The sequence below is a fragment of the Canis lupus genome, chromosome 9 (assembly GCF_048164855.1).
Source record: "Canis lupus baileyi chromosome 9, mCanLup2.hap1, whole genome shotgun sequence".
Classification (NCBI taxonomy): domain Eukaryota; kingdom Metazoa; phylum Chordata; class Mammalia; order Carnivora; family Canidae; genus Canis; species Canis lupus.
In genome coordinates this window covers 17555117-17574180 of record NC_132846.1, presented here as the reverse complement: position 1 = coordinate 17574180, position 19064 = coordinate 17555117, and the positions used below count along the sequence as shown (strand labels likewise).

General features: G+C 52.1%; 1 protein-coding gene and 2 long non-coding RNA genes across 4 annotated transcripts; 2 read left to right on the top strand and 1 right to left on the bottom strand.

The window, feature by feature from the left end:
- Positions 1 to 5329: 5329 nt before the first annotated feature.
- Positions 5330 to 11097, top strand: FOXA1 (forkhead box A1). The gene is made up of 2 exons (XM_072838354.1): positions 5330 to 5535; positions 7975 to 11097. The coding sequence occupies exons 1-2, from the start codon at positions 5464 to 5466 to the stop codon at positions 9334 to 9336; spliced, it is 1434 nt and encodes a 477-aa protein (XP_072694455.1). The 5' UTR covers positions 5330 to 5463; the 3' UTR covers positions 9337 to 11097.
- Positions 11012 to 14301, bottom strand: LOC140639851 (uncharacterized). Its single transcript, XR_012036493.1, has 2 exons — positions 13140 to 14301; positions 11012 to 11748 (listed from the first exon to the last, which is right to left on the bottom strand). It is a non-coding gene; the product is annotated as an uncharacterized lncRNA (long non-coding RNA).
- LOC140639852 (uncharacterized) lies at positions 12341 to 13408 on the top strand. 2 transcript variants are annotated; one of them, XR_012036495.1, is made up of 2 exons: positions 12341 to 12527; positions 13150 to 13408. It is a non-coding gene; the product is annotated as an uncharacterized lncRNA (long non-coding RNA). The 2 variants fall into 2 exon arrangements; XR_012036494.1 differs by lacking the exon at positions 12341 to 12527 and adding an exon at positions 12670 to 12816.
- Positions 14302 to 19064: the final 4763 nt, after the last annotated feature.

The window sequence follows — 19064 nt, the reverse complement described above, 5'->3', positions numbered from 1 at the left end:
GGGATAGAGTTCAGGGAATGACGAGCTAAATACTCATTCACCATCGGGGAAGGATTTAGGTTCAAGGTGGCAGCCTCCAGGAGAGAGATGACATCTAAGAGTGCTCTGAGGTTGTGGGTTTCCATCACTGGCTCCCTATCAGCCCCAGCTTCTGCCGGTGGGGTGGAGTCAAGTTCCCAGGCTTTCAGACTCCCAGCTCTTGCACACCTGGAGTGGAAGGTGGGGGAAATGCCAGGATCTCAAAACACCAGTCTAGTCTGTGGCACAGAGTAGGGCCTCAACCACTGTAGTCCCTCCCTGTTCTCAGACCTAAAATTTGTTATGCTTCTCCCTAATTTTCCAACTCTGTATTTGTAGCGTGCATTTCCAGTTCCTCTTCCAGGACCCCAACCCTACCAGTTTTTAAGTAGTTAGAGGAAAGTGTAACAGGAAAGTGTGAATAAAGCAGTCAGTAACTCGAACACAGCTGCCTAGAGATGTGCGACTGCCTGGGGACCCGGCCTGGGCGGGGGTGCCACGTGTGCCACCCAGGCCTCGAGGAAGGGAGGTTCCCATTCTCTGCGGGCACCAATGGGACACTTATTCCCTCCAAGGCTAGGGATTGCCCAAGAGGGCTAGTCGTCCTTCCCAATCTTTCTCATTTGAATACATGAAAATGCGAGTTGGTTTTGGCAGGGCAATGCTAGTTTAAGGCCAGAGAGACGGTTTTGTCGCCCGCGGGCAAGGCTGGGCAGGGAGCAGCTCCGGCTCCGACATCCGGCTGCGGGCCAGGGAGGCCCGCGCCCCAGGCCGCTCAGAAACCCCGCGGCGGCTCCAGGCGCAGTGAAGGGAAAGGACAAACCCAGAGATAAAGTATTGGGATTAAAATGTTTCATTAGATTTTTTTCCAGTACAAACACCCAGGATCCTGAGATTTCTCTGCACGAAACTGTCGGATGAGGCCGGCTAGGTGGTCCCGGGGCCAGGGCCCCTACCTACTGAGGGTCAGACGCCTTGTGAGTTGTGAATTAATTTCTTGATTAATATAAGGATAGAAGGAAGGGCAGAGAAAGGAGGGTACGAGAAAACAAAGAAAAGTCAAGGAAGACGGGCCGTGAAGGAACAGGAGCTCGGTGCTTCTCCTGGCCCCCGCGCCTGACTGGCGGCCGAGCGCTCCTCGGGTCTCGGGTTCCCGCCCTCCCGCCGCGCCCGCCCCCCCCCCGCCCCCCGCTCGGACCCACACCTCGGTTAGCGAGGCCAGTCACCGCAGGTGCAAAGAGTGGCTTTCAGCGTCCCAGGCCTTCCCCAGTCCTAAACCCACCGGGGTCCCAGTCCAGATCCGCTTTGAACCGCGTGAAAGACAACAGGTCTTAGTTTCACAGCATCTGATTCCTCCCCCCCCCCGCAGGCAGATTTCAGCATCTCATCTGGGTGAGATGGGGTGGGGAGGCCTGCAGAGGAGGAGCTGGGACCCGCCTGCACTGAGGGTGGCTGGGCCCACGCCGGTAGAGACCTGGCCACAGCCCCCTGGGAGGACGGAGGTCGCACGAGCCAGGGGCCTGGAGAAAACCAGAGGCAAGTCCTCGGGAGGCTCCAGGGGGCACCGCAGCGGCCCGCCCCGCCCCCCCGGGTTCCGCCCTCTGCCCACCCCGCAGTCCTGCTAAACCGGGAAGACCCCGGCGCGGCCACACGCAGCCCGCAGGGCCCAAGGCCTGAGGCGCCAGCTGTCTCTCGCCCAAGTCACCCCCTGTTCCTCCCTTGCCCAGGTGAAGATCTGCGGAAGGGGTTCCCAAGCAGGTAATATTGGGAAAGGGTAGACGAGGTGGCCGGGTTTGGCCAGCGAGCCTCGTGCCGCCCGCGCCCACAGCCCGACCGCGCGGGGAGCGGACCCCACAGGCGGAGAAGGCGCAGCTTCCGGGAAGGGCGGGGCCGCTTCCTCCGCCCGAGGCCACCTGGACCCCCCCGCAGGCTCCCCTCCAGCCGGCTCCGGCCTCCCTCGCCCCGGAGCCTGCCCTCCCTCTGCGGAGCCGCGCCGGGCCCGCACAGACCCATCCTGGCCCGGGGAGTGTGGCCCGGGACGTCCCAGGAGACGCCACGTGGCTGCCCTCGTGGCCCCTACGGGCAGGTCCACCCAGCCCGCCTCCCCGAGGTTGGAGACGCGTCCACGTCTCCGGAAAGCAGGGCACAGCCTTCTGAGAAGCGGAGACAGGGCCTATTTGGGAGAAGAGGTTTGCTCAACGAAGGAGCAGACTGCAGCCACCAGGCAGGTCACCTGGCTGCCTACTGGCCAGCTACCCGGAGACAGCAGCTCTGTTTCATTTATTTGCTTGTTTACTGCTTATTTTCTAAATCAAAGACCCGGCACGACCCTGATGATTCGCTTTTAAAACTCTGAGAAGGGACTGGCTGGCATCTGAGGACGCTAGAACTTCACTTCCTAAACGTGTTAGGTGTCTTGGAGTATTGCCACTGAGATGAAGAGAGGCTGGGAGCTAACTCCGCTGCCACCTTTCCTTCGTGGCCTCAGGCCGTCGGCTCTGTGAACTGAAATCTCGGGCAGGGGAGGCGCCCGGAGTTCCAGACTCCCCTGACCGTGCTCGCTGGGGGCGCGTGCGGGAGGATTGGGGCGCCCCCCCCTTCCTCCCCACACACACCCGGGAGGTGCTAGGAGCCCAGTAATTCTCGGCGGGCGGCGACCCAGGAACTCCCAGGCTGGATCAAGGCTCTGAAGTTGGCAAAGTCCACTTTTCACCACTAGTCTTGGGCTCTGAAGAAGCCCTAGGGGAAAAAAAAACTTTACTTTGGACATCCGTCTACAGGTGTTTTTTTCTTTTTTTCTTTCTTAAGCTGACTTTTTTTTTTTTTTTTTAAGATGAGCTCTAGTAGGTTTAGGAAGTGGGCTAAAAGTGAAAGAATATTTGATTTTTTCATTGACCCCCTATAAAATGACAGCACTCCCCTCTTTAGGCACTAGCTTTTTGTGTACCATAAAAGCTGTTACTAAGTTGTCACTACCTATAGAAAATGCCCTAGTCATGCTCGATGTTTTTGAAGAGCCAAGAGGGCGTTGGAGAATCACCGCGGGAAGGAACAAGGAAGCTCAGCACTGAAAGTCCCCCCCACCCCCCATGAGGCCGAGGAAGCTAAGCATCCGTTTACTTTACAAATGGAACCAAGGTCCTGCTGCTGATGGGTACTTTACACAAAAGAATTCGTTTTAGGGTGGCTCTGAGAAATCTGTGCAGATCCACACATTTACAGATACATTTACAAAACTGATGGGACCTGCAGTTGCAGGGGCAGGCTGCAGTTGGGGAGGGCACCTGCTCTGAGTTCCAGGTGGATTTAATTTCACTCTCATTCCATTCCTTACGATGTGACATTTCCCCCTCCCTTTTGTTAAAAAAAAAAAAGGAATTGTAATCCAATGCTTTTATCTTTTTTATTTCCTTAACTGCACATCTTCACCCTCTCAGGCTCCCCTGCTGATTTAAGAGATTTGTTTGGTTCAAGGATTTAATGTGATTCTGTTGCCAGATTTCAAGAAAGAAAGATTTAAAAGAACAAAGTGCAGGGGGAGGGGGGGGAGGTATCTGAAAGACAAGTTAAAACACATTTCTTAATATGAGATTAATAACACGCTTAAAACTTTGCTAAACAAGAATATTTTGCAGATTTTTCGTCATTTTAGAAAGATTTTATTTTGTCGTTACTTCAGGAAAACTAGTGGGTTCTACCTAGAGTGGGGCACACACACATGGTCACCCACGTACTTAGAAACAGACATAGTCACGCTCATTTAGAAGCTCACATACACGCATACATTCAGAAACATATTCAGAAACACTCACACCATCCCACAACCTATCACCAACTCAGTGCTCGGCAATCACTTTCGTTGGTCCTCCTCCTCAGGACCGTGGGCAATCTTCTAGCCAGGGCCTCATAGCAGCCAAGAGGCTTTGCTTTGGGGAGAACTTCCCACCAATGTCCAGGACCCAGTAGGAACCAAGCAAGCGCCTAGGGTGCTAGCCCGGCCCCTCCAGGTGAGAAAGGGGACCAGGCACTGCCGCCCGACCATCCCTGGCTTCAGCTTGGCACCTCTCTAGCCGAGCAGATGCATTCCCGCGCCTCTGTTCCTGCTCTCCCAGTTAACGCGCGCGTTTAGGGAGCTGTCCCCTCCCCCTGACCTTTCCCTATCGGAAACCAGACGGTCGCCACCAGCTCGGTCCCCGGGGCTGCGAAAGGGGGGCAGGAGGAGGAGCTGGGCAGAGGAGGAGCGCCCGACTCGGGTGCGCCTGCCCTATCACACAGACATCTGTTCTCAGTCTCTTCCTCTTTATGATCGCTACAGATGACAAGGGAAGTAGAGCGGACCGAGGCGGAAAAAAAAAAAAAAGTTATGTCATAAAGATATAAAACGGTGCTGTGACTCACCTGCTCTTAGCCGCAGGTACGGGTTTCGTGGCAGCGTCTCCACTCTGCTTAGCCAGGAGCCCAGATAGGCCTAACGTCACTCGGCTAGGTTGACTCAGATGGCCGAGTTTCTAGTGAAAGGGCAAAATTGGGGCTTTCTCCTTTTTTCAAGCCTGAAGTCGGGGGAGGGGGGATGGTCTGTATTCTCCAATCTCCCGGGGTTGAACTTTGGGTCTGTAATGAGTACAGTGGGGGCTGGAAGCCGACAGAAGAGCAGGAGGGGCACGGGATGGGGCTGCAGTCGGCGGCCCCCGGAAGACGGTGGGTCCCCCTGGGGAGGGGCCCTGGGGTCATTTAGCTGGCAGCGCTCTGCGAGCCGGGGCTCCAGCGCCACCGCCCCCACCCCGTCCCCGGCTGCGTGATTCCTATCCAGAACCCTCGTTAGCTAGCTCGGCCCCGCCTATTTTTCTTTTTTCCTTTTCCAAAGGGGGTTACCCCCTCCCATCCCATTTCCCTCTTCCCCCAGGCTCCGGGCTTAAACCAATTACGCTGCTTTGCAAACAAAGTGAGGGCCGGGTTTGAGGGAGGGGGCGCGGCGGGAGGGGGCGCAGGGGGCGCGCGGCGGCAGCGCGGCTGGGCGGGAGGCGCGGCGGCTGGACTGGCGGGCGGCCGCCTCGCAGGTGCACCTCGGGCTTTGTAGGTGCGAGCGTCTTTGTGCGGCGGACAAATGGGGAGAGGACGAGGAGGTGGGCACTCGAGCGACGTAAGATCCACATCAGCTCAACTGCACTCCTCTCGCAGAGGCCGCCCGCTCACTTCCCGCGGAGGCGCTCCCGGGCGCCGCGCTCCGCGGCCGCCGCCTGCCCCCGCCCGCCGCGCCGCCTCCGCCTCCGCCGCGCACGCCGCGCCCCGCAGCGCCGGGCTTCCTCCTCGCCCGGGTGGCGTTGGGCCGGCGCGGGCGCTCGGGTGACTGCAGCGGCTCGGCTCCCCGCCCCCAGCCCCGCGCCGCGCGGCCGCCCGTCGCTTCGCACAGGGCTGGATGGTTGCTTTGGGCAGGGTGGCTCCAGGATGTTAGGGACTGTGAAGATGGAAGGGCATGAGAGCAGCGACTGGAACAGCTACTACGCGGACACACAGGAGGTGAGAGGCGGGCAGCAGGCGGGACGCTCCCGGAACCCGAGCCGGAGGAGGCCCGGAGAGGCGGGCGCCCGACAGGGTGGGCGGTGGCGGGCCGGGGGCGCCTCCTCGGTGCCGTTGCTGCGTGCCCACCCGATGCGCTCCCGGACAGGCCTGGCCGAGCCTCGGAGCCGGATCCGCTGCCCCGCGGGGAAGGCTGGGTCCAGGCGCTCGACGTTTGGAGCCGGCCGGAGGGGTTTTAGGAAACTCGGGGCTTTGAAAGCACCCGCTCTGGAAAGCGCTCGCCTCTTCCCTGCGGAGAGCGGGAGCCGGAACCAGGCCCGGGGTGCCGCGGGTTGGCGGGCGGGCGCCGCCAAGAGTTGGAGGGAACTCTAGTTCTAGAAAAGACAAGCGTTCTCCAGCAGGGCGGGCTCTTCCTCCCACGGCTGAATTCGCAGATGTCTTCGGATGAAAGCGCGATGCCGCTAAGTTGAGCGTCTTAATAATGGATCGGTTCCGAAATTTGATAAAACTTCTTTAAAAGCCCTGTTTGGGGAGAAGTGTGCTCGTTCTATCCTAGAACCGCTGGGTGGCGCTGGTGCGAACGGACTCTGCCTCCAGCACCCCGAACGGAGAACCTGTTTCTCTTCATTGTCCCCTTGGTGGCACGTTCGTGTGGTTTATTTTACAATGTGCACAAAGGGATTGTGAGCAAAACCAGGTACAGGCAGGACCACCACCTACTAAAAGTATTTCTCTAGAAACAGCTGGAGATCACCCGCCAAAAGTTCACCGTTATTAAAAACGCTTATTGAAATGGCCTTCGATAATCCTGGGGAAAGGAAAAGACCAAAAAAAAAAAAAAAAAAAAAAAAAAGTAAAACGAAAGTAAAAATTACTTAAAGACGTGGACAGAAAAATATAGAATCAGTAAATATTTTTATGGTAATTAATTTATTTAGATTTGTATATTTATATACTCACAAGCTTAGCTTACGTTTATTTGCATACCATAGCAGCCTGTGCCTAGTTAAATTTATACACCTTTTATGTTTTCAAATGAAATTGTATTTGCTGTTGAAAATATTTTAAGGATATTATTTTTATTAAATTATCAGAGAAGTTTTCATGTTTCTGGACTCTATTTTTTTTTTAACATCTATAGTGCATTCCCAAATTGCTATTGATAAGGTTTTTCTCCTACTGATAATTTAAAAAAAAGAGCTCAGAACTCTTCTTCGGGGTTTAATTCGGATGCAGACATCTCAGCCTGCTAGTTAATGAAGTTCCCTATGGAAAGAACTTCTTTATAGGTTAAAGCTGAGAAGTGGAAAATAGAATAGCGTTAAGGGAAAATAGACTTTGATTTTATACATTTAAAGTGGGATTTTAAAGCCAAGCTTTGAAATAATCCACAGCAACGTATCAGTACCGGAATACAAAATACACCGTTTTGACAAATTATGCCACCAAAATTCTCAAATACTATAGGGCTGGAAACAGATAAGGAAATTGGTGCAACTTTTTGAACGGCTTAAAGAGATGTACATGTAAAGTCATGTGAAAGTTAAGCGTGGTGCATGGATATTCTTATGCACTGCTCCTTTCCCCTTCTCCTCTTGTAGTTGTCTCTTTAATCTTTCCCCACAACTTATTTAACTTCTGAGTTTCTTTCCCGTTTAATAGTACAGTTGCCACAAGTAGATGGAAAACAGGCCTCCTAAACGTATCAATAACGAAAAGTCACCATTTGGGGAAACCTGCTAAGGCGGTAAAGCCAGATGCTGAAAAATGGATGGTCATATGGCCATGAATGATTAGTTCTATCAGGGAGATTAGTTGTATCCAGCAGCCTCCCCGCACGCCGAGGCTGCTGTGTGGTCAGCCCGGCCTAGCCGGCTTAGGCGAAACAGGCACCGCGCTGGTGTTCCACGGCCCACCCCCGGGGACGCGGACGGGGACGGGGACGGGGACGGGGCCGGGGGCCGGGGGCCGGGGGGGGGGGTGCTGTCCCGCCCAACCCAACGCTCCCGTTACGGTGGGGGTGAATAAGCGGAGTCCGGGAATGGTTGTATTTTCGGAGTTTAACTCCTTTTAACAAAAGGGCTTTGCTGAGGCCCGTCGGGGGTGGAGACTGGGATCCCAGCTGGCGTGGATGCAGAAGGCGACGGAGGGGCCCTAGAAGTCAGTCCCGAGCCTGGCATGTAAGGCGATTACACATCTTCCCGGGGACATATTTTCCGTGAGCGCTCGTCTTTCATGCCTGCCGCGACGCGATTTTCCCCCCGCTGCGCAGGCCATTGCTCTGCTGGTTCTGGGGAGGGCGCCTGACGGTTTGCCGCGGGTGGGGGCCGTGCCCTGCAGCGCCGCGGGGCCCCGCCGGGTTTGCCCCCGGGGCCGGCCGCGCGCTCCCACTACTAACCCCGCCCTTCGGGGCCTCTCCGCTCGCTGTCTCCGCCGCAGGCCTACTCCTCCGTCCCGGTCAGCAACATGAACTCGGGCCTGGGCTCTATGAACTCCATGAACACCTACATGACCATGAACACCATGACCACCAGCGGCAACATGACGCCGGCTTCGTTCAACATGTCCTACGCGAACCCGGGCCTGGGCGCCGGCCTGAGTCCGGGCGCCGTGGCGGGCATGCCGGGCGGCTCCGCGGGCTCCATGAACAGCATGACGGCGGCGGGCGTGACGGCCATGGGCACGGCGCTGAGCCCCGGCGGCATGGGCGCCATGGGCGCGCAGCCCGCGGCCTCCATGAACGGCCTGGGCCCCTACGCGGCTGCCATGAACCCGTGCATGAGCCCCATGGGGTACGCGCCGTCCAACCTGGGCCGCAGCCGGGCGGGCGGCGGCGGCGACGCCAAGACTTTCAAGCGCAGCTACCCGCACGCCAAGCCGCCCTACTCGTACATCTCGCTCATCACCATGGCCATCCAGCAGGCGCCCAGCAAGATGCTCACGCTGAGCGAGATCTACCAGTGGATCATGGACCTCTTCCCCTACTACCGGCAGAATCAGCAGCGCTGGCAGAACTCCATTCGGCACTCGCTCTCCTTCAACGACTGCTTCGTCAAAGTGGCGCGCTCGCCGGACAAGCCGGGCAAGGGCTCCTACTGGACGCTGCACCCGGACTCCGGCAACATGTTTGAGAACGGCTGTTACTTGCGCCGCCAGAAGCGCTTCAAGTGCGAGAAGCAGCCGGGGGCCGGGGCCGGGGGCGGGGGCGGGGGCGGCGGCGGCGGCGGCGGCGGCGGCGGAGCCAAGGGCGGTCCCGAGAGCCGCAAGGACCCCGCGAGCGCCGCCAACCCCAGCGCCAACTCGCCGCTCCACCGCGGCGTGCACGGCAAGGCGGGCCAGCTAGAGGGCGCGCCGGGCCCCGGGCCGGCTGCCAGCCCCCAGACTCTGGACCACGGCGGGGCCACGGCAACAGGGGGCGCCTCGGAGTTGAAGACCCCACCCTCCTCGGCGGCGCCCCCGATCAGCTCCGGGCCGGGGTCGCTGGTGTCTGTGCCCCCCTCCCACCCGGCGCATGGCCTGGCACCCCACGAGTCCCAGCTGCACCTGAAAGGGGACCCCCATTACTCTTTCAACCACCCCTTCTCCATCAACAACCTCATGTCCTCCTCGGAGCAGCAGCACAAGCTGGACTTCAAGGCCTATGAGCAGGCACTACAGTACTCGCCCTACGGCGCTGCGTTGCCCGCCAGCCTGCCCCTCGGCAGCGCCTCGGTGGCCACCAGGAGCCCCATCGAGCCCTCAGCCCTGGAGCCGGCCTACTACCAAGGTGTGTATTCCAGACCCGTCTTAAACACTTCCTAGCTCCGTGGGACTGGGGGTTTGTCTGGCATGGCCATGCTGGTAGCAAGAGAGACAGAGAGAGCGAGAGAGCGCGAGCGAGAGAGCGAGAGCGGGAGAGAGAGAGAGAGAGAGAGAGAGAGAGAGAAATCAACAACAAACAAAACCACACATACCAAGCTGACAACAGCATAATAAAATCCCAACTGTTTTTATTTCATTTTGTGTGTATGTGTGTGTGTGTGTGCACAATCTTTTCCCCAGTGCGAAGGACTGTTACTTTGTTATTGTATTCAAAATGCCTTGTGTATATTATTACAAAGAAAACCAATCCCAAACCAACAAAAAATTTCCCTGCAAAGTTTAACAATCCACAAATGTATATATAAAATCCTTCTATTATCCTTGTTCCTCTCCCTTTCTTCCCTCTTTCTCCTCCAGACACATTCTAGTCTGGGCAGGGTTTATTTAAAAAAAGAAAAAAAAAGAAAGACGGTCAAACTTGTAAAATATTTGTTTGTGCTTCCCCACCCCCACCCCACCCCCTCCTCGCCTGACCCTCCACAAGTTTACAGGTCTATGGCAATACTCTTAACCATAAGAACTGAAAGGGTGAAGAAACAAGTAGACGCTAGGGGCTATTAAAAATATTTGAAGGACAATACTGCTCTTATGCAGCAAAACAAACTAATTATAAACATCAGAGCCATTTGTTGTTCAGCTTACATTTCTGATACATTCAAATAGCAGATGTCTTAAAATGAAATACATATATATTATGTACCAACTCATTTATGCACATGCTCAAATCTGTAGACATCCTCCGTATATTTGCATAACATATAGAAGTAATAGGTAGGTGATACACATGCTACATTTTCAAGAGTTGCCTGACCAAGAAGTTACAAAGACACCCTCCTCCCTTGTCCTCTCCACCCAAGTATAGCCCTGAGAATCAATTCCTCAAGAATTGCCATCCTCAATAACTCTGCTCCTTGCTTTGCAGAGTGCCATTGTCATGTCATTTTGAGGTCACATAACATGTATAAAATTAGCTTCTATGTATCTATACCATTTAAATAATATTTTTTCCAGGAAAAAGGGAATATTACAATGTTGGAGGAGAGATAAGTTATAGGGAGTGGTATTTCAAAATTTGGTCCAAGATTCCAAAATCTAACTGATTGTGGCCATTTTAATTATTGCCATCGTGTGCTTGTTTCATTCAGTGTTAATGCACTTTTCACAGTTGGACATGGTGTTAGTATAGCCAGACGGGTTTCATTATTCTTCTTTGCTTTCTCAATGTTAATTTATTGCATGGTTTATTCCTTTTTTTTCTTTATAGTTGAAATTGCTTTAAATGATGGTTAAAATTACAAATTAAAAATGTTAATTTTATCAATGTGATTGTAATTAAAATATTTTGATTTAAATAACGAAAATGATAAATTTTAAGCCGTGGAATATGTTCTTGATCATTTGCAGTTAAGGACTTTAAATAAATCAAATGTTAACAAAAAAGTATTTCTGTTATTTTCCTCAATTTAATCCAAAGTAAGTATTCTGAATATGGTATTTTCCAAAGTCCAATACTGAATATAAATGACAAAAAGGAAGATGATCTAAAACAAAATTGTATTATGTTTATTATATGAATGTGAAGATAGTAAAAAAAAGTCAAAGAAATTCAATAACAGTGGGTATATAAATTGATTTAATATCACAAGAATTGAGGTTTTTTTAAGATTATTTATTCCCAGTAAAGTTTAACTTTTGACATGAGCTTAAGCCCTCTCTGTTTCCTTTGAGTCCGTCCACAATGAAATCAAATTCATTAATATAACTACATTTCCTCCTTCCCCAATGTATAATTTTCCTTTATCTGAGAAGTATTCTGGTGAGAATAAAATATCAGATGTGGCTGATAAAATTAAGTTGTCTGCAATAGAGAATCCTGAACTCTTTTTTTTTTTTTTTTTTCACTAAAAGAGAAACAAAACTTAACCATCACGGTAGCTTTGGAGGGGGCCAGGGAGAGTCGAGTTAAATCACTCCTGCAGGGGAAGCTTTGTGCCACCAGGACATTTCGGGGTAGCTGCTGTTTTGTATTTTGTGAAGCCACTTTTAAAAATACTGTTTCTAAAAATATCATTCCTGAGAACTTAAAGCTGATGATTTGTTTGCCTTCTAAGAAGCTTTTAAATGCAACTTCACACCCCTACAGTTGCTTGAGATCACAAAATCATTAATCTCCTTTGATAGTAGGCTCACTTTCCAGTCCACCTATTTCTTTGTAAGTCTTGTTCGGATTGACATCAACAATAACAACACCAGCCCAAGCAGAGGCCAGCCTGCCTGAGCCCTTGTGTATGAACTCCATCCTCGCCAGGGCTTGAACTTGGACAGTCTTTACTTTGATCGCCCCACTCCACACTGCGGACAAGATAAAAAGAGCTGTGTGAGTCCCTTAATTATCGCGTAATTGCCTCCCCAGATGAGAGAAGGGGTGGCATGTAGCACTTGAGAAAAATCCAGAAATCCCATCCCTCCCCCCGCACTTCAGCTAATGAAAGGAGGAGAGGGAAATAACTGGTTTGAATAATTTAAAAATCTAATTTGGAGGCCCTTTGGAAGGACATTAAAGTCCCAAAGAGAGGGAAACACTTTCAAACTCAAAAGTTATTTATGTTTGTATAGCGGGCAAACAAATGTTGGTAAATTCGAATTCCAAATGTCACTAAGGTCGTGAGTTGGGCCGAGGCATTTTACCAGCCTCCCCGAGTCTAACTCGTCTGACTTTTCGCGCGTCCCCCTCGGTGTTAGAGACGGTCCCTCCGTCTCTAACATATTAGCAACATCCAAGTCTTGCCCTCACCCACCAGGCTGAAACCGGCCCCAGGTCTCTCTCTCTCTCCCCCCACCCTCCCTTGGCAGAGACTTTTCTGGGCTGGTGGGGGGCGAGGCCCCGCGGGCTGCCGGCGGAGGCCGCCCTGGAAGCCTGCCTGGGCAGCCGGAGCGGCGGGGACGCGCGGAGCTGGGGCTTCCCGCGCGCTTTCCCGCCGCCTGTGGGCAGTGAAGCCTGCGAGCACCTTGCGCGCGTTCGCGGCGTCCCGGGGACCTGCGCCCCGCGCCTTAGGATGCGCGTGGACCCGGGCCGGCGGGTGCCGGGAACAGGGGGACAGAGGAGGACCGCGGGCATCTTGGGGTGACAGGTGCAGTTAGTTCTTTATTGTTTGGGCATCTTCCCCCCTGGCGAATAAATCTTCCGTGGCTCCCGAGACCCAAAAGTCAACAAAGGCCGGGCGTCGCTGTACCGCGGCGGCGGCTCCCGCTGCGTAATCCCCTCCTCGGAAACCGGCCGCGCAAACGCCGGGGCGCCCGGAGCTGGGCGCCGCGCCCCCGGGCCAGGAGGGGAACGGCCGCCGGTCCCAGGCGGCGCCGGGACGACCCTCAGGGAGCGCGCAGCCTTCCCGCCCCCCGCGTCGACGGCGAATTTCTCTGGTTTTCACCTCGGACGCTCAGCGGGCGGAGGAGGGCGGAAAGGGGATGCGGGCCGCTCGGCCGCGGTCCTCGGGGCTCGCTCGATTTAGGAATTTCCCTCGAGATGGGGGAGGGGTCCCCAGAGGGGGAGGGGGAGAGGAGGGGGGAGACTAAACCTTCCTGCAGACCCTAGTGCGGAGCTGCCGAGGCTCTCGGATCCAGCGACCACGCCGCCACCGAGCACTGGTTGGGGCGGGGGGGGGGGGGTGGTGGTGGAAAGAAAGAAAAATGTGTTGGGAGTGAATACAGTCCTGGGGCAGAGAACTTCAAATGTTAACTTTCACCTTGTTCCAGGCTTGACACATTTTTTACATTGATAAAAAGAGAAGACGACTAAACGCAGAGAGGGGGAAAGCTCAGCAGAAGCGACACTACTTAGAAGTGTTCCCAAGTGGAAGGCAGCCGGCCTGTTTCCTACAGGAAGGCTGCTACAGTGTTTACGTCACAGACAAAATGTAATTCCCATTGTCCCTTCGTGAACTCTTTATAGCAGAATAAGCTGGTGAGAATTATTAATGGAAGAGTTGGATTAAACAAACAAAATCCTACGAAAGTTCTTAACTTCTGTTTTCATTTTCTTTCTTTCTTTTTTTTTTTTTTTTCATTTTCTGAAGCCTGGAGCACTCGACTGATTTCACTGAAAGTATAAAAAAATATGACTTTTCTCTGGAGTCTAACAGATTCGAATGAGCCACAGCAGAAAAGAGCTCCTGGAGTGATAAAATGGGAGAAAATCTTGTTGTTTTAACACTTTAAAAAATTGATCTCAGTTGCACAAAAATGCTTATTAAGTTTCTTTGCAAAAAATTTCTGGGATCAATACAAATTCCTTTCAATGCAGACCAAAGTAGGAGACCAGTAGCCCAAATTAATTAACCTTTCCTCGAGATCAATTGGTTTTCTGTTGATTTAGCAGTAATATTGAGGAACATTTAGCTATAATGTATTTTAATGTGATACCTCAATATGTCAAGAGGAAAGCCTCATTGAAAAGATAAAATTACTTAAATTATTTAATAAATTTGTAAAAATATTTTATTTTCAAAAATTAGATCTTAATTGCTTATTTGGATTGTAGCAAAATGTGTTTTGCAACTAAGTGGAGTTAAGATAATGTCTAATTAGTTCAAGATAATTATGTGCAAAAAGTTGATTATTTGTGAGCTATCTTGGGCTGAATTAGGTCATCAAATTATGCTGAAATTTAGAAATAAGATTTTCTCAAACAGAATCATCAAGGTCAATAGAAATTCACGAGCGTAAGAATGTAATAAAATGAAACAACTTGGAAGATTTTACAACCTTCCCATTTAGAAATAGAATCTATTTGGTGAGATAGAAGGGGTTTTGTTTTTGTTTTTAAAGCAGCCGTTTTTGCAAGTTTTTTTTTCTACCGCTGATCCTATTTGATGTAGCCAAATAACATTTAATAACAGATTGCTTTGAAAGTTCCTTTTTTTTTTTTTTTAAAAAAAAAAACCCTTCTTCCAAATAGTTACGTTTAAGACCATAATGGTTTCATTGGTGTTTCTCTTTTAGCTCCCAGTCTAGCTTGGTTCATTGAACTTTGGACAGCTCAGACTGTAGCCCTCACCTTCCCACTGCCACCTGCAGTCATCATTCTAGCAAGCAATATGGAACTGGAAAATACCCATCCATTTCAACTTTAACTTGTAAAAGGCTTGCACTTTCCTACTATAAACATTTTTTTTTAATCTGACAGGGGGGAAATCCTCACTTGCTACCTTTCTTTTTTCTAACTTCCTCATTTCTCTAGTTAGGTCAGCAGTGACTACACAGTGTAAGAGCAAAGCTCATGGAGCATACCCCCCACCCCCATAGCCCCAGAAAGTGAGAAGCATCCCTCCATCTAGATACCACTTCATGATATTTTGGTGTTCTCTATGTTCTACTCAATGTAGAGTATAGAAGCAGAATGTTCTCCCCCAAAATCTGGAAAGAAAGGGCTTAAATGGAACACCTGCTTGAGGACCTTGGAATTCAGGTGGGATGCAAGTCAAGTCATATCAAGATCAAGTCCAGAATGATCCTCACTAGGGCAGGCCTGACTCAGAGTTCTAAGTGTGAGCTTTCCCTGGGTTGACTTTCTACTTCTTTTCCTGAAGATTACATCAGAGGCTTTTAAAGAAAAATCCCTGAAACCCAGAAAAAACAAACTGGGAATACACTCCCCCCCACCCCCCAACACAGCTTGGAAACAGGGAACAATGCATTCAGTTGGAAATCTCTTTCTTTCCCCTCTCTCCTATGAAATTTTAGTTACTCCTCTGCTTGTCTAATCATGTCCCAGGTCAGTTTTTTTTTTTCTTTTTCTCACACCGAAGAACTATTATTTTAAAACATAAGCAATTTAATGAGAAGAATGTAAGGGTTTTGTGGTGGTTTGTTTCATTTATATATTTAATTTTAAGGACCCATTATGCACGAGGGAGGGAGAAGACTCCTATCTAGTGCTACACTCCTGCCTAGAAATCTGATTCTCTTTGCACAATTCAGGTGACTGGCGCGTGTTTGGAACGCTCCCCCTAGCTCTGGGTCCCACCTGGGAGCCTTGAGCGTTTTCATTCCCATAGCCCAGCTACAAACGCTTAAGTCAGCATCTGCTGGGCCCACAGCGCCAACTCCCACCGCGTCTTTCACCGCTTTTGCCTAAGGTGGAGGCCGCCTCACGAGCTCGAACTGCAATGAGCCGTGCTGCGGTGCAGGGCACCGGCCAGGTTTCCTCACCTCTCCCTGGAGTCACATTGCCTTCTGCCGACACGCGCGTCCTTTTGTTATGCCTGGCTAATATATTAATGGAGCGGATAACCCGGATCCTTTGGTGGTGGGGGGGGCGGCAGTTGGATATTAGGAAGGGAACTAAACAGCTCTAGTTGCTGAGCCTTGGGCCAAAGACTTCAGAGGAGGGAGGCCTGCGGGGGGGGGGGGCGTCGTGGGATGCGAATGGAGGTGGGAAAAGTTCACGCTGAGGGCACGGAAAGTAAACTTGATTAAATGCACGCAACAAGTTTTTGGAAAAGGTGATCTGACGCTGATGTTCTGTCCTGGGTTCAGAACTGCGAGGCAGGACGCCGCGCACGCCGGACAAAGTGCCCTGCTGGCCTAGCGGGTGCCGGCCTACCCTCCCCTTGTCCCCTTACCCCCGCCTGGAGCGCGGCCGCGCTGCGCGGTGTCGAGTCACCGGCGAAAACTCTTTAGGGCGTGTGGGACGGACTCCTCGAGCCGTCCTAAGCCACCACCCTGCTCGCTCGGTTCTAATGGTTTGCAAATAAAGCCCCGCACCCCGGCTCGCTGCGCTCACGAGACTCCTGCCTTCCCCAGCCTCACCTCCAAAGGGCAGGCCTCCCAGAGGTCTTAACTGATTAACCACAGATGACGGAACCCCTGCGTGGCGCCACGAAGCGGGCGCGAGGAGCCGAGAACTTGGGGCCCGGGGACGCGGCTGCTGGGTGCGGGCAGTGCCTCGCGTCCCCGCCGCCCGCCCATCGCGCGGCGCAGCCCCCTCCCCGCCCGCAGACGGGCCCGGGCGCCCCGAGACATATGCTGCCCGCAGGCCGCGCGGCCCGACGTGGTGCTCATTGCCGAGGCGGTTCTCAGCCCATCAAAAGCCCAGGCTTTCTTCAGCCGTATGGGCCGCGAGGTGAACAACAATGGCCGGGCCCCTTCACTTCAAAAGCGGCGATCAGGGGAAAGGCTCCCCCAGAGAATTTTTTTTTCCTCCACAGCCTTTCATTCCTAGTTTAAAAAAAAAAAAAAAAAAAGGCATCAGCAAGTCCAGGGCCCGGGCGAGTCTAATGCCCTTTGATGGGGATTGAATTCATTATCTCCAATAACACAATTGTGCTTGGCCAACGAAAAGAGCAAAGCAGGGCTCTATCCCGCCCGAGGGGCCCGGCCGGGCGGGGCGAGAGGGCGAGGCGCGCTCCTGGGACCCGCTCCGAGGCGCGGTCCCGGCGGCCGGCCCGGGCTGCGGCTCCCCCTGGGCGCGGGGGCGGGGGCGCGGGGGGCGCGGGGGCGCGGGGGCGCGGGGGGCGCGGGGGACCCGCCCCGACGCTGCCCGACCGGTGGCGCCGCCCGCCGAGACAGCGCCGGGAGGGGGCGGGGCGGCTCCCTGGTTTGATTTATTTTTCGTGTCTCCCTTTGCACTCATTCCCCGAGGGCCGCCCCGAGGGCCGGGTGTTCACCCGCTTCCCTCCCGGACTCGGGTTGCGGAGCCGCCCCCGGCGCCCGGGGCGCGCGGCCCAGAGAGGCTGAGCGCGAAGGGTTCCCCGCAGCCCGGGCGCGCCGCCCAGCCCCGGTGCCCTCGGTTCGCGGAGCCAGCCTCACGCGCAACCTAGCCCGGATAAACGGGGCCTTTAGACCGCCCCGGTTCTGGAGTCGTCTCTGCTCAGGCTCTCCCCACGTGCTTCCAGGCCAGCCATCCGCACCGATCGCCCCGCGGCGCTCCGGGAGCCTGCCTGGGCCGCGATGCCAGGGGCAGCAGCACGTCCCGCTCCGGGCGCAGGGTCCCAGCCGGGAGTGCGGGGCACCCACTTCGCTCCCAGCGGGGTGGACACTGTCCCGAGCCGCGACCTGGTCGTCGGAGCCTCCTCCCGGGTTCCACTGCCATCCTTGCCCTTTCAGCCACCTCTAGCCCTTGCTTCTCTGCTCTCCTGAGTAAACGGAGGTGAAAAAAGAAACTAAAACAGGCAGGATCACGTGCCTTAACCCAGAGTGTGTGTGTGTGTGTGTGTGTGTGTGTGTGTGTGTGTGTGTGACAGAGACAGAGAGAGACAGTGACAGAGAGAGACAGTGGGAAATCCCTAAGAATCAAGATCCAAGAAGACCTCTATAGCTCAATGTCTAAAATACAGGTTTTTCATTCATTTCATTACTGGGTATACTTCCTACACAGCCCTATTGTTCCCCTCCCCCATTACTGAAGAAGGTAGGTATTGTAGCTTTATTTCAGTCAGATAAAAAATAATAGAATTTAAAGTACCCCCCCCAACAACGCTTATGGATTCTGCTAAGGTAGGAACTGTGGATTAAGATTGGTGGTTTCTTGCCAATTAGTCGTGACTATCCCAATCTTCAAGTGATCGATTCTTCACCTTTTTCTTCAGAGAATTAGACACACACACACACACACACACACACACACACAACCTATATATACACGTGCTAGCTCTAATACATATATAGAGTGTACACATACAATTAAATATCTGATTTTATGAGATCTTGCCATCTACAAAACTGTCCCCAATGCATGAAAACAATAAAGTGATCTGTTGATTTGGGTAAACCAAGAAAAGCATTGCAGATTTAAGATTTTCGGCTAGGCATTATTCTCATCAAGAAACACAGAAATTTACTTAATTCCCTTCATCATTAAGTGGAGTAACTTTACAAATTTAGCCCCTAGAACTCTGACCACTCCAGTTTTTAGTCACTTGGGGGATGGAGAGGAGAAAAAAATCCAGTGTGATAGATAAGATTAAAGAGAAGCCTTCAGTTCTTTCTTCTTTCCTTTTCCTTTTGTCTTGTAGAAAAGCATCCTGAATATAATTCATGGTAAAACATATATTTACTTTTGTGAAATCTTCTTCTTTACACCAAAAAGGATGTAAAACATTTACCTTGCAGATATTCTGAGACTCTAATGAAGAAGTTCATGGGTAATGCTATTCTTTAGATGACTTATTAAGCTCCAAACACTCATTACAAGTTATCAAAGAATGAGTGCCTTCTCTTCTGGAACCTTACCCCACTTTTTATTAACCTATTAAAGAATAGATTTGAATTTTGGTGACCAGTACATTTCCAGTGTTATGTAATTTTAGTCACCTTTTATAAAATCCCTTTTGCAACATCAGTTGGAGGTGTAGTCTTTGTCCTTCATTGTGGCATGCTATTCCATATGTGGTAGATTGCTGTGCTTCCCTCACATGCTTAGAAATATTGGAGAAAGAGAAAGGCATTTACACAGAGTAAAGAAGGCAGTGGTTTAGATTTTACAGATTAACAACTGGAATAAGAATTTAACATGACATGTATGTCCAGAGGAAGTTCTATGTAGGTCGAGATACCTCGGAATTAATTTTTATGATATTTTGAGTACTTCAGAGTAACTACATTCCAGATACAGTCTAAGAAACATTCTGTGAACAACGATATGTTCAAAACAACCACCAAAAAGCACTAAT

Excerpts from the sequence above, each read along its gene's own strand:
- FOXA1 (XM_072838354.1), top strand. The coding sequence starts at position 5,464 with ATGTTAGGGACTGTGAAGATGGAAGGGCATGAGAGCAGCGACTGGAAC. Across the intron at positions 5,536-7,974 it reads ACTACGCGGACACACAGGAG|GCCTACTCCTCCGTCCCGGT; the intron begins GTGAGAGGCGGG and ends TCTCCGCCGCAG.